Source organism: Balaenoptera physalus, assembly GCF_965194825.1.
Source record: "Balaenoptera physalus genome assembly, chromosome: 3".
NCBI lineage: Eukaryota > Metazoa > Chordata > Mammalia > Artiodactyla > Balaenopteridae > Balaenoptera > Balaenoptera physalus.
In genome coordinates, this window is record NC_138890.1 from 68,436,564 (window position 1) to 68,450,738 (window position 14,175).

General features: G+C 36.6%; 1 protein-coding gene across 11 annotated transcripts in view; it reads left to right on the forward strand.

Annotated features, from left to right (window-relative positions):
- The window catches only part of RAPGEF6 (Rap guanine nucleotide exchange factor 6), a 247,099-nt gene that overhangs the window by 151,002 nt on the left and 81,922 nt on the right, over positions 1-14,175 (forward strand). For 10 of the 11 annotated variants that reach the window (XM_082457818.1, XM_082457826.1, XM_082457821.1 and 7 more), the window contains 4 exons: positions 2,721-2,898; positions 4,943-5,079; positions 7,767-7,925; positions 8,504-8,656. In XM_082457818.1, the coding sequence (XP_082313944.1) occupies positions 2,721-2,898; positions 4,943-5,079; positions 7,767-7,925; positions 8,504-8,656 (627 nt within the window). The remainder of the gene's footprint in view (positions 1-2,720; positions 2,899-4,942; positions 5,080-7,766; positions 7,926-8,503; positions 8,657-14,175) is intronic. The other variant, XM_082457824.1, reaches the window with a different exon arrangement.

Sequence of the window (14,175 nt, forward strand, 5' to 3'; positions counted from 1 at the left end):
GAATCAGCTATACATACACATATATCCCCTCTTTTTTGGATTTCCTTCCCATTTAGGTCACCGCAGAGCACTGAGTAGAGTTCCCTGTGCTATATACAGTAGGTTCTCATAGTTATCTATTTTATACATAGTATCAGTAGTGTATACATGTCAATCCCAGTCTCCCAGTTCATCCCACCCCCACCCCTCTTTGCATCTTGCCTTTTTTTATGTTGTGAGTTATCCATCTTTTTATCAGACATAATCTAAAAGGTAAGAATGAGACTAGGTTGAAATAGTTTTGGTCAGGGGATGAAAACCTGAGATTGAGATGAGGACAGGGTAGTTTAAAAACTCAGATTTAAGGTAGATTGTCCTTAAAATTTGATAAAAGAGAAAAAAGCTGTTATTCCAGAGGTGAGCATCTATATTCTGAAAAATTAACTTGTGTAAAAAATATTGCTTCAATGTTTTTTAACACTCATTTCTTAGATTAAAATCAGTGTTTGTAGATAAATTGGGTTTTGGAAAAGTCATTTTAGTATCTACACATTTAAATTAAAACTACTTATCTTTGAAAAGAGATTGTAACTTGTTAGCACGTTTTTAGTTCCAAAGGTGTATTATTCAGAAATGCACTCTGCTTAAACCCTGAAGTTTCATAACCAAAAAATAACTCAGGAGAGCATGCTAGTCATAAGATAGGATTGCCCCTATAAGATCCTTAAGAGCCAGCTTATCTAATCTTAAAGATTTCAAGTTGGGTGTTTAATCTAGTTTGTTAACTATTGATTAAAGCTGTTACTTAAAGCTGTGCAGAAGTCCAAAGGAAGTATAGAACATGGTCTTACAAAACAAATCAGAACTCTTTCAGTTGCAGGTGTCAGAGCCTTAACTTGAATTAACTAAAGCCAGAACAGATACGTTATTGACCCCCAGAGAAAGCAGAGGCAGCTCTGGCCTCAAGGAACCTGGGTGCTTGCAAGTGTGTCTGCCCCTGTTTGCCTGTCTCTCTAGTCCTTTGACTCCTTGTTGCTTGATTGCTCTTCCTCCCTCTCTCTCTGTGACAGTTTCTGTCACAGGTCATCTTTGTTGCACATGCTGTGCTCTTTCCATCTCTGCCCTGCATGATATATTTTTGTTTTTTTGCTTTGTTGCTCTGCGTCTGTCTGTCTCGATCTCTTTCTGTGTCTGCTCTCTTGTTCAGTGTCCTTCCTCCGCATTCCCCTGCCCCTTTCTCTGCCAGTTGATTCCATTTTCTCCCACCACAGAAAGGCATTCCCATGTGGCTGTAGGCTGTTCTGTGTCACATTCTTCCAATTCATCAACCAGAGGAGAAAGGATGCTCTGCCCTCCAGCTCCAGTTATAAAAATCGAGAGGAAAGGACTTTCTCCCTTAGCTTCCCTAGCCAGGAACAGGGCACTGTTTCCCTTTGAAATCTCTGGGTTAAGTTGGAGAGGAACATCAACTCCCTAAAAGAAGGAAGAGCCTCTTCTGGGCAGACAAAATAGTAAATGTTCAACACAGGAGATGAGACTTAAATATTTGAATGAAGGTTCCATAGTTTTCAATAATCCTCATGTATGAGTGCTTATTTATTATGAAATTTCTGTACGTTCTACTCATTTTTTTCCATATCTGCTTCAGTATTCATGCTTTTTCATAATATGAATCAACTGAGTATAATATTTAGAAATATTGCCTAATAATCCACTTCAGGACAATTTTATTTTGTCCTGAAGTACAAAAAGTAAAAAATACCAAGTACAAAAAGTAAATAAATAATTTTATTTATTTTATTTGTTGTTTTCTATGAGTAACATTTAAATTCACAGTTTTTAAAAAATCTGCTAGTTCTTTTACAAGTATCTGAGACTAGTATGTTTGCACAGTTCAGGTTGTAAGTATAAGTTTACTTTTTTAAGATTGCTTAGAGCAGTGGTCCCCACCCTTTTTGGCACCAGGGACTGGTTTCTTGGAAGACAGTTTTTCCACAGGCGGGGGTGGGGGGGTTGGGCATGGATCAGGTGGTAATGTGAGCGATGGGGGGGGCGCCAGCTCACCTCCTGCTGTGCAGCCTGGTTCCTAACAGGCCACGGACCAGAACCCGTCTGCGGCCCGGGGGTTGGGGACCCCTGGTAGAGTAACCTTGGCTCTTCTTTGCTTACTGTTAGATTCAACAATAAGGTATTGGAAAGAGATAAGTATTTGTTCAATCCTTCACAGTTGTTGAATTTTAGCACTTTTCAGTACTACTCTTTACCTGTTTTATACTTCTGTTCTTAATTTACATGACTGTCTACCCTACTAGACTCTGAACCTAGTGCTGAAAGAATAATACCTTATTTATAACACCCAGCATATGCTAACAAGGTACTCCTAAAATGATTGTTGGTAAACTGTCTTTCTCGCACTTAATATTTTAGAAAATGTACTTTTAAGGAATACAAGTGTTTGTTGGAAAGCAGGTATTAATACATTTACTGATGTTTGAGTCTCTTGACCATTTTATACATACTGGCCCAGATGTGTCAATTTAGATGTCACACTGAAATCATGACTTGTATTCTGGGCAGAGAGAAACGTTCTATAAATAAGTAGCATTTTGTTTTTGATACAGCATACAGTGTTGCCTAATTCTTGATAATATTTGATGGGAAGGGTAGTTTTGCTTCATTCAGATTGTGACATATAATTTTTATAACATGAAATGGTAAGTGATCAAGATTTCTCTCTGTAGGCTACGGAAAGTGAGGTAGGAGATGTAGATTTAACACGTCTTCCAGAAGGACCTGTTGATTCTGAAGATGAAGAAGAGGAAGATGAAGAGATTGATCGAACAGATCCACTGCAGGGGCGAGATCTTGTTCGAGAATGTCTTGAAAAAGAACCTGCAGACAAAACTGATGATGACATTGGTAAGAAATACATCTGTTCACAATAGGAATTTTATAGTTCAATTTATATATAGTTACCTATTGGTGCATAACAAATTACCCCCAAGAAGGTTTTGTGGGTCAAGAATTCAGGAGCAGCCTACCTGAGTCGTTCTGGCTCATTGTCTCTCATGAGGTTGTAGTCAGAATGTGACAGGGGTTACAGTCACTGGGCTAAGCTGGAGGATCTGCTTCCAAGGTGGCTGCTCACATGGCTTTTGGCATAGAACCTCAGTTCCTCTCCACACGGGCTTCTCCAGAGGTTGTTTACATGTCCTCACAACATGGCAGTTGGTTTCCCCCAAAGCCAGTAATTCAGGGGAGAATAAGGCAGATGCCATAGTATCTTTTATGATCTGGCCTCAGGAATGATACATCATTGCTTCTTCCCAATTCTGTTTGTCATACAGAGCAACCCTCATGCAGTATGGGAGGGGACTGCACGAGGACGTGAATATCAAGAGGCAAGAATTGTTTAGGGCCGTCTTTGAGGCTAGCTGCCCCAATATTAGAGCTTGTTTTGGAGGTTCTAGCCATGGAACGCAGCTGCTCATATATCCTTAAGCAAAGGACAGTACTCCTTTCTCAGGGAAGGTTCTCCTCTATCATATCAGGACAGGTTGTCCTCTTTGACTAAGTGTACAGCTTCAGGACGGATGCATGTGTGGAGTGGTGAAGGGAGGAAGGGGACACCTGCCTAGACAGCCAGATCACCTGGATCAACACTGGCCATCATTAGGGTGATGGATGTTGCAGCCAGATAGTCCTGGCTGCCAATTTATGAAACAATAGCTTTGATTGCAGTAAAGTGATTTCCCCCTCCATGTCCATAAGACATGTAAAGCACAGTGCATCAGTGTTCAATGTCTATGAATTCAAAAAAATTTCAAATGTTATCAAAAATCATAGTTTCGCCTCTAGCTTGAAAAAAAATGTATGTGTATATTTTTTGGTTCAAATTTTATGAATTTTCCTTTAATTTCTTACAGAACTACTTACTGTACTTTGGAGGTTGAGTAATACTAAAGATGCTAATGTTATCTTTAAGGACAAAGATTACTTAGTGTTGTTATATTATTATGATTCAATTAAGATTTTATCCTAGATTTCCCTTTTACAAGAGTCATACTGCTGTGATTCAAGTCAGAAGATACTGCTACTAATAATTACAATCTATGGGAGTAAAGATCAATACGTTTGAACATTCCTTGCCATGCTAATAACATATAATATAGTTATGCATCCTACAGTTGAGACTCATGTTGTGAATGCTATCTGGACAGCAACTGTAAGTGCATTTTTAGTGATAAAGAATTGTACACTATGCTGTTTTCACAAGGCTTTCTTAAAAATTGAAATATGATTAACTTCCAGTTATCTGTGGATAGATAGCACCTTATAGTTTCTTCTATTTCAGCCTTAGCTGACTGCTTAAATGTTTTTTTCCTTTATCTTTATTGCTCATGTATCTATACCAGGGAATGGCCTGAGGCAGGTACTCAAAACATTTGTTGGTTAAATTAAAGAGAGTTACCTTGTAGTTGCTTTGACAAATCTTAAACTAGTATTCACATTTGTTGTCCCTAATTTAATTACTTATTGACATTTATTAATAACTGTTTAAAAACTCTAGCCCAGAAAGAAACAGACAAAAGCCTTTTTCACTAATTATTAGATCAAAGGACATCACTAAAGGTAACCACCATGGAATAGCATCTTGTGCTAGGAAAATTAACTAAACTCTCCAGCCTCATCTGAATCTGTGTAGTTTCCTGGTTCTCTCTGGAGGTTGTGAATTCTGGTGTCTTCCATTATGCCTGTATTTTCATGTGAGTCTGAATATATCTGTTAACCAAATAACTGAATTTTTTTTAAGCAACAGTCATCTTGTATCTTGGTTTCTCTAGTTTAGCAGCATGAATTCCTAAATTGATTAGAAAATTGAGTATTGGATTCTAGATTTTATTGTATCTTTAAACTGTAGTCCTTGATGGTCACTAAACTAGAATTTCTGTTTTTTTAACAGAACAATTACTGGAGTTTATGCACCAGCTTCCTGCTTTTGCAAACATGACCATGTCTGTAAGGAGAGAACTCTGCTCAGTGATGATTTTTGAAGTGGTGGAGCAGGCTGGAGCTATTATTCTTGAAGATGGGCAAGAGGTACGTTAGCAAATAGATGTTACACATTACTTGGTTATAGCAGCTAATTTTTAGAATAATTTTCATAAACTTGTGTAGATCTTGACTTTTAAAATTTATACAATTTTTTAAATGACTGCTGAGTTTGGGGTAGTTATAATTTCTGAAAAGATAAGTTTTGTTTTGTTTTTGCTTTATTTTGTCTTAATTTTGATTTCCTGGCAATGGACCTTGCACAGAATAGATGTTCAGTAATTAATATTCATTGGACCAAATTTGTTTTTACTTCTCAAATTAAATTGTAAGACTTTTAAAAATTTTTCTTAATTATTGTTCTTTGTTTTGTTTATTTATTTTTTTATTAGTCATCCATTTTATACACATCAGTGTATACATGTCAATAATTATTGTTATATTAGTATATTTATAACATTATTATTAAAATGTTTTTCAAGTATATAATCTCCTTATCCCTTTTTTATATTATACAGTTTTTTTAAAATGAAGGAAATGTATTGGTACCTGTGCCTCCTAGTAGACTGCTGTCAGTTGAGGCATTTATGTGGCAATTCTATTTTCAGAAATGCTTGGATGGCAACTTGCGGATGGGCGGAGGGAGGATTCAGAGGAATTGAAAAGTGTTACTGCTGTTAGGTAGCACTTTTTTCTTATCGAACTGATAAAAATTAATGGTGAGATGTCAGTCAGTGCACATTGTCATATACTGCAGGTAGGAACATAAACAGTATTTCTGGAAAATCATTTAGAAATTTTTAACATGGGCTTCAAAGTATTAACAGCCTCTAACCCATTATTCCCCTTTAGAATGTCTCTCCTCCAGACACAATATAAAACTCAAAGAGTTATGCCAAAAGATATTCATTGCAGGATATATATAATAGTAAAAATTGGAAATGACCAAAATATATCCCCCCCAAAAAACAGTGGTTAACTAAATTATTATATAGCCACAGGTTATAATATTACATAGGTTTTCAAGTTATTTTAAAATTTGATAGATATCTTTGAGGGCAGGGGCCTTAGCTCTAGCTTTGTCTACATGCTTTCTCCCTGTATCCTAGAAATCGTTTGGCACATAGGATATACTAAAAAAAAAGTTTGATGAACAAATGAATATAGTATTAAATTTTTTTAAAAGGACAGGATAGTCTAAATAGTTCAACAGTATGAAATAATATAAACATGGGAGAGAAATACTAAACTTTTGATGATAACTGTATAAATAGTGGGGTTTTGAATAACTAGTTTTCCACAAATTTTGTCTTCTTTTAATATTCCACAGTTCTGTCAGCAAAAATTTGTTGTGTGCCTACTTTGTGCTAGGTACACAGTGAGGATAGTGGTGGAAAAACCCAACACAGCCCCTGTCCTCAAGTAATATGTGTAATCCACAAATTCCACAATGAGTATATTTTATATTTGAAATAACTAAAAAAATGAAACACAGTTTTGAAAAAATATTTCTTGTTGCCAGTGATTCTCCTTCAGAACTGATAATCCAGATTTCCCTTAAATCACATTAAAACTGATTCACATTAAAATTGAAAGTTTAGGCTAATAAAAGGGATACCATATGAGAACAAGTAGTCTTTCACTGATATACAATAGGCCTTAGAATATGTCTCCTTAGAGCATTAAATACTTTGGTATAAATTGAGAGCAGTATTTTCTTAACATTAGGAGAAATTTTCAATATTTTTTAAGATATGCCTTAAAATTCAGGCTTTTAATAGTTTTTCTAAATTAATCACTAGCTCCCTTTTTTTTTTCTTTCTTTTGAATGTTTGCTATGTGCCAGACACTATTCTAATCACTTGGTGATTATTTATTAATAAATAAATAATAAATAAATAAATAATAAATAAATTTATAAATAAATAAATAAATAAATTTATAAATAAATAAATAAATAAATAAACTCATTTTTAATGGACACAAAAGTCCTGTGATAGGTAATGTTGTTATGCCCATTTTAGCAGTAAAGAAACTGAAGCCTAGGGAGGTTAAATAACTTGCCCAGAATCACTCAGCTAGTCAGTGGCAGATTCTGGATTCAAATTCCAAGAGCTGGTGGTCTTTTTTTTTTTTGTATTAATGGGACTGTGCCGTTTGTAGCCTTTTATTTTTTTATTATTTTATTTTATTTATTTTATTTTTGGCTGCGTTGGGTCTTCGTTGCTGCACGCGGGCTTTCTCTGGTTGCAGTGCGCGGGCTTCTTATTGCAGTGGCTTCTCTTGTTGCGGAGCACGGGCTCTAGGCACGCGGGCTTCAGTAGTTGTGGCTCACGGGCTCTAGAGCACAGGCTCAGTAGTTGTGGCGCACGGGCTCAGTTGCTCCGCAGCATGTGGGATCTTCCCAGACCAGGGCTCGAACCCATAGTCCCCTGCATTAGCAAGCGGATTCTTAGCCACTGCACCACCAGGGAAGCCCAGAGCTGGTGGTCTTAACCGTAACAGTTACTGAGAGTCCCTGATTTCATTTGGTGACTAAAAGAAGAAAGAGTAAAATAAACTTTAGTGGTTGGCTTAACAAGAATAGGGTGTTACTGACAGAGTATTAAGTAATATAATCAGATCTTCTTTTTTCTTTTTTAAATTATACGAGTTCTATATATTGATTATTTTTCAAAGTTAACATGTAACCCTCTTTTCCCAAAGGTTCTTAAAACCTATCTTTTTCTCTATAGCTTGACTCATGGTATGTTATTTTAAACGGCACTGTAGAAATTAGTCATCCAGATGGAAAAGTTGAAAATCTCTTTATGGGAAATAGTTTTGGAATTACACCCACTCTGGATAAGCAGTACATGCATGGAGTTGTTAGGACTAAAGTAGACGATTGTCAGGTAAGCTTATCTCTGCTCATGTACTCTTGTTTCTTGATTTTAAATGGCTGAGCTTTTTTTTCCTTCCCCAAAATAAAATAGCTTGATTTGAGAATTGGGAGTTTGAAAAGCTCACAGTTAATAAAGGAAACTAGATTTTATATCGGACTCAAATATTTGTGGAATGAACAAACTATACATATTTTAAAGAGAATACATCTAATAAATGTTGGTTTGTTAAATTTCTATCTGATATTAGCCAGCTCAGTCTCTTTTTTGTTTTTTTTTTAACAGAGGAAGAAATAGGAACTTCTGAGTTGTTTGTTTCTTACTCCTGCTTCATGTTTTCTTTGCATAGTGTCAGTTTTGAGAGAAGTAGATGCGCACTTCTCCTTTTAGAGCAGAATTCAAATGGATTTAATTTCTTTGGTCTCTTTGTGCATGAATTATTTATTTTATCTTGATTTTTGTTAAGGAATGAAGGGATGAAATAAAAACTTATGCCACTTGAGTTCTCACCTTTGTGCTCTGCCTTGGTGCATAGTGATATATTTATGTATTATAGGTTCATTAATTGTCCCTATGTTGTTCTCGGACAGTTTGTCTGCATAGCCCAGCAGGATTATTGGAGAATTTTAAATCATGTGGAAAAAAATACCCATAAAGTTGAGGAAGAGGGAGAAATTGTTATGGTACATGAGCACCGTGAACTAGATCGCAGTGGAACCAGGAAAGGACACATTGTAATCAAGGTGGGTATTTTTTACTTATTTTTCTTGTTATTGATAGAATAAAGCTTTCATCTTGCTTAAAAGATTTTGAACCACTTTTTGAGTAGTGCAAGATAACTCATTAACTTTGGGATCTAGTGTAAATAAATGTGTTAATTCTTTTGACTTTTTCTAAGTTGGCTTTTACACATTTTATTGAGGAAGGGTAACATTGCCATTTAATATCAGTATGGAAGGATATTATTTAGAATATACCAGTCAAAATTTTCCTTCTCAAATTTATTGTATGATCCATTGATAATGGGAGTTAATTTCATCAAAGACAGCAATATTTAGAAACAAAACAGAAATTGAAAGGACCAACCATAAATGCATAAAGAATCCTAGATGAGTGCTTACTAGATCTCTGTGGCGTTGAAATAGACATTAACTTCTCTGAACCTCAATTTTCTTATCTGAAAATGGGGATGCTATGGCAGGGCTTTATTAGGGCTAAATGTGGCAAATCAAAAGCCTTAGCATGCTATAGAGTCTGAGTATTACTACCCATACTGTTTTCCCTTCTCTAATTCCCTCTCTCCCCTATTCCTTGCCCCTTTGCCTTCCACTCTCCCATCTCCCTGTCTCTTTAATGACATGTAGAGGTAAAATAGAGCAATTCTAGTTGCAAGAGAGGAAGTAAATGCATGACCTTTTTTTCTTTTCAAGCAAGTCTTGGTTGCAAAATAAGTATATGTGTTGTTTTTCATTATAAGTGCAGAAGCTTATTTAACAATAAGAGGGACTGGTGTCAGATAAGATATTCCTCAGGAGTCAGGCTATTCCTCAGTACTGTCTTTTTCTTTTCCTAATTTGATAAGCGTAAGCTTTCTATGCAGAAAAAATTGAGTATATGTGTGGACTGCCATAGACTATCTTTTTATGAAGGCTCATGGTGAGCCTTATATTTTTATAATTTCTTTTTTCTTTTTCTTTTTTTACAAACTTATTTATTTATTTTGGCTGCATTGGGTCTTTGTTGCTGCACGCGTGCTTTTCTCTAGTTGTGGCGAGCAGGAGCTACTCTTCGTTGCGGTGCACAGACTTCTCATTGCGGTGGCTTCTCTTGTTGTGGAGCACAGGCTCTAGGCGCATGGGCTTCAGTAGTTGTGGCACGTGGGCTCAGTAGTTGTGGCTTGCAGGCTCTAGAGCACAGGCTCAGTAGTTGTGGCGCACGGGCTTAGTTGCTCCGCAGCATGTGGGATCTTCCTGGACCAGGGCTCAAACCCGTGTCTCCTACATTGGCAGGCGGATTCTTAACCACTGCGCCACCAGGGAAGCCCTGTAATTTCGAACTTACAGAGGAGTTGCAAGAACAGTACAGAGAACACCCTGACTCAGATTCCCCAACTGTTAACATTTCACTGCATTTTCTCCATTATCATCAGTCTTTTTCAACCGTTTGAGAGCAATCTGCAAATGTGATGCCTCCTCACTCCTAAATGTTTCATTGTGTATTTCCTAAAAGCAAGAACAGTCTCCTGTATAAACACCATAGAAACCTTCAAGTTAGGAAATGTACATTGATAAAGTAAAACCATTCAGTCCACAGACGATATTTAGATTTTCACCAACTATCCCAACAATGGCTCTTTTTTCCTTTTTGGTTCAGAATCTCATCCAGGCACACAGTTTCATTTAGTTGTCATGTCACTTAAGTCTCCGCCAGGAACAGTCTTTCCCTATTCACGTTCTCAGTAGTTTTTTTTTTTTTTTTTTCAATCATCAATTTTATACATATCAGTGTATACATGTCAATCCCAATCGCCCAATTCAGCACACCACCATCCCCACCCCACCACGGTTTTCCCCCCTTGGTGTCCATATGTTTGTTCTCTACATCTGTGTTTCAGCTTCTGCCCTGCAAACCGGTTTATCTGTACCATTTTTCTAGGTTCCACATATATGCATTAATATACGATATTTGTTTTTCTCTTTCTGACTTACTTCACTCTGTATGACAGTCTCTAGATCCATCCACGTCTCAACAAATGACCCAATTTCGTTCCTCTTTATGGCTGAGTAATATTCCATTGTATATATGTACCACAACTTCTTTATCCATTCGTCTGTTGATGGGCATTTAGGTTGCTTCCATGACCTGGCTATTGTAAATAGTGCTGCAGTGAACATTGGGGTGCATGTGTCTTTTTGAATTACGGTTTTCTCTGGGTATATACCCAGTAGTGGGATTGCTGGATCATATGGTAATTCTATTTTTAGTTTTTTAAGAAACCTCCATATTGTTCTCCATAGTGGCTGTATCAATTTACAGTCCCACCAACAGTGCAAGAGGGTTCCCTTTTCTCCACACCCTCTCCAGCATTTGTTGTTTGTAGATTTTCTGATGATGCCCATTCTAACTGGTGTGAGGTGATACCTCATTGTAGTTTTGATTTGCATTTCTCTAATAATTAGTGATGTTACAGCAAAGGAAACCATAAACAAGACCAAAAGACAACCCTCAGAATGGGAGAAAATATTTGCAAATGAAGCAACTGACAAAGGATTAATCTCCAAGATTTACAAGCAGCTCATGCAGCTCAATAACAAAAAAACAAACAACGCAATCCAAAAATGGGCAGAAGACCTAGATAGACATTTCTCCAAAGAAGATATACAGATTGCCAACAAACACATGAAAGAATGCTCAACATCATTAATCATTAGAGAAATGCAAATCAAAACTACAATGAGATATCATCTCACACCGGTCAGAATGGCTATCATCAAAAAATCTAGAAACAATAAATGCTGGAGAGGGTGTGGAGAAAAGGGAACACTCTTGCACTGTTGTTGGGAATGTAAATTGATACAGCCGCTATGGAGAACAATATGGAGGTTCCTTAAAAAACTAAAAATAGAACTACCATACGACCCAGCAATCCCACTACTGGGGATATACCCTGAGAAAACCATAATTCAAAAAGAGTCATGTACCACAATGTTCATTGCAGCTCTATTTACAATAGCCAGGACATGGAAGCAACCTAAGTGCCCATCATCGGATGAATAGATAAAGAAGATGTGGCACATATATACAATGGAATATTACTCAGCCATAAAAAGAAACGAAATGGAGGTATTTGTAGTGAGGTGGATGGAGTTAGTCTGTCATACACAGTGAAGTAAGTCAGAAAGAGAAAAACAAATACAGTATGCTAACACATATATATGGAATCTAAGGGGGAAAAAAAAAAAAAAGGTCATGAAGAACCTAGTGGCAAGACGGGAATAAAGACACAGACCTACTAGACAATGGACTTGAGGATATGGGGAGGGGAAAGGGTAAGATGTGACAGGGTGAGAGAGTGGCATGGACATATATACACTACCAAACGTAAAATAGATAGCTAGTGGGAAGCAGCCGCATAGCACAGGGAGATCAGCTCGGTGCTTTGTGACCACCTAGAGGGGTGGGATAGGGAGGGTGGGAGGGAGGGAGATGCAAGAGGGAAGAGATATGGGAACATATGTATGTGTATAACTGATTCACTTTGTTATAAAGCAGAAACTACCACACCATTGTAAAGCAATTATACTCCAATAAAGATGTTAAAAAATAAATAAATAAATTCTCATCACCTATTTGGAAAAAAATATATATATATATATACAGATATAGGTATCAAAAGAACAAAGTAAATATCATCTACGATCCCAGAGAGGGGAAAACAAAAATAATTAGTGATGTTGAGCATCTTTTCACGTGCTTCTTGGCCATCTGTATGTCTTCTTTGGAGAAATGTCTATTTAGGTCTTCTGCCCATTTTTGGATTGGGTTGTTTGTTTCTTTAATATTGAGCTGAATGAGCTCTTTATACATTTTGGAGATTAATCCTTTGTCTGTTGATTCGTTTGCAAATATTTTCTCCCATTCTGAGGGTAGTCTTTTAATCTTGTTTATGGTTTCCTTTGCTGTGCAAAAGCTTTGAAGTTTCATTAGGTCCCATTTGTTTATTTTCGTTTTTATTTCCATTACTCTTGGAGGTGGATCAAAAAAGATCTTGCTGTGATTTATGTCAAAGAGTGTTCTTCCTAAGTTTTCCTCTAAGAGTTTTATAGTGTCCAGTCTTACATTTAGGTCTCGAATCCACTTTGAGTTTATTTTTGTGTATGGTGTTAGGGAGTACTCTAATTTCATTCTTTTACATGTAGCTGTCCAGTTTTCCCAGCACCACTTATTGAAGAGACTGTCTTTTCTCCATTGTATATCTTTGCCTCCTTTGTCATAGATTAGTTGACAATAGGTGCGTGGGTTTATCTCTGGGCTTTCTATCTTGTTCCGTTGATCTATGTTTCTGTTTTTGTGCCAGTACCATATTGTCTTGATTACTGTAGCTTTGTAGTATAGTCTGAAGTCAGGGAGTCTTGATTCCTCCAGCTCCGTTTTTTTCCCTCAAGACTGCTTTGGCTATTCAGGGTCTTTTGTGTCTCCATACAAATTTTAAGATGATTTGTTCTAGCTCCGTAAAAAATGCCATTGGTAATTTGATAGGGATTGCATTGAATCTGTAGATTGCTTTGGGTAGTATACTCATTTTCACAATGTTGATTCTTCCAATCCAAGAACATGGTATACCTCTCCATCTGTTGGTATCATCTTTAATTTCTTTCATCAGTGTCTTATAGTTTTCTGCATACAGGTCTTTTGTCTCCCTAGGTAGGTTTATTCCTAGGTATTTTATTCTTTTTGTTGCAGTGGTAAATGGGAGTGTTTCCATAATTTCTCTTTCAGATTTTTCATCATTAGTGTATAGGAATGCAAGAGATTTCTGGGCATTAATTTTGTATCCTGCAACTTTACCAAATTCATTGATTAGCTCTAGTAGTTTTCTGGTGGCCTTTTTAGGATTCTCTATGTATAGTATCATGTCATCTGCAAACAGTGACAGTTTTACTTCTTCTTTTCCAATTTGGATTCCTTTTATTTCTTTTTCTTCTCTGATTGCCATGGTTAGGACTTCCAGAACTATGTTGAATAATAGTGGTGAGAGTGGACATCCTTGTCTCATTCCTGATCTTAGAGGAAATGCTTTCAGTTTTTCACCATTGAGTATGATGCTTGCTGTGGGTTTGTCGTATATGGCCTTTATTATGTTGAGGTAGGTTCCCTCTATGCCCACTTTCTGGAGAGTTTTTATCATAAATGGGTGTTGAATTTTGTCAAAAGCTTTTTCTGCATCTATTGAGATGATCATATGGTTTTTATTCTTCAATTTGTTAATATGGTGTATCACATTGATTGATTTGCGTATATTGAAGAATCCTTGCATCCCTGCGATAAATCCCACTTGATCATGGTGTATGATCCTTTTAATGTGTTGTTGAATTCTGTTTGCTAGTATTTTGTTGAGGATTTTTGCATCTATATTCATCAGTGATATTGGTCTGTAATTTTCTTTTTTTGTAGTATCTTTGTCTGGTTTTGGTATCAGGGTGACGGTGGCCTCATAGAATGATTTTGGGAGTGTTCCTTCTTCTGCGATTTTTTGGAAGAG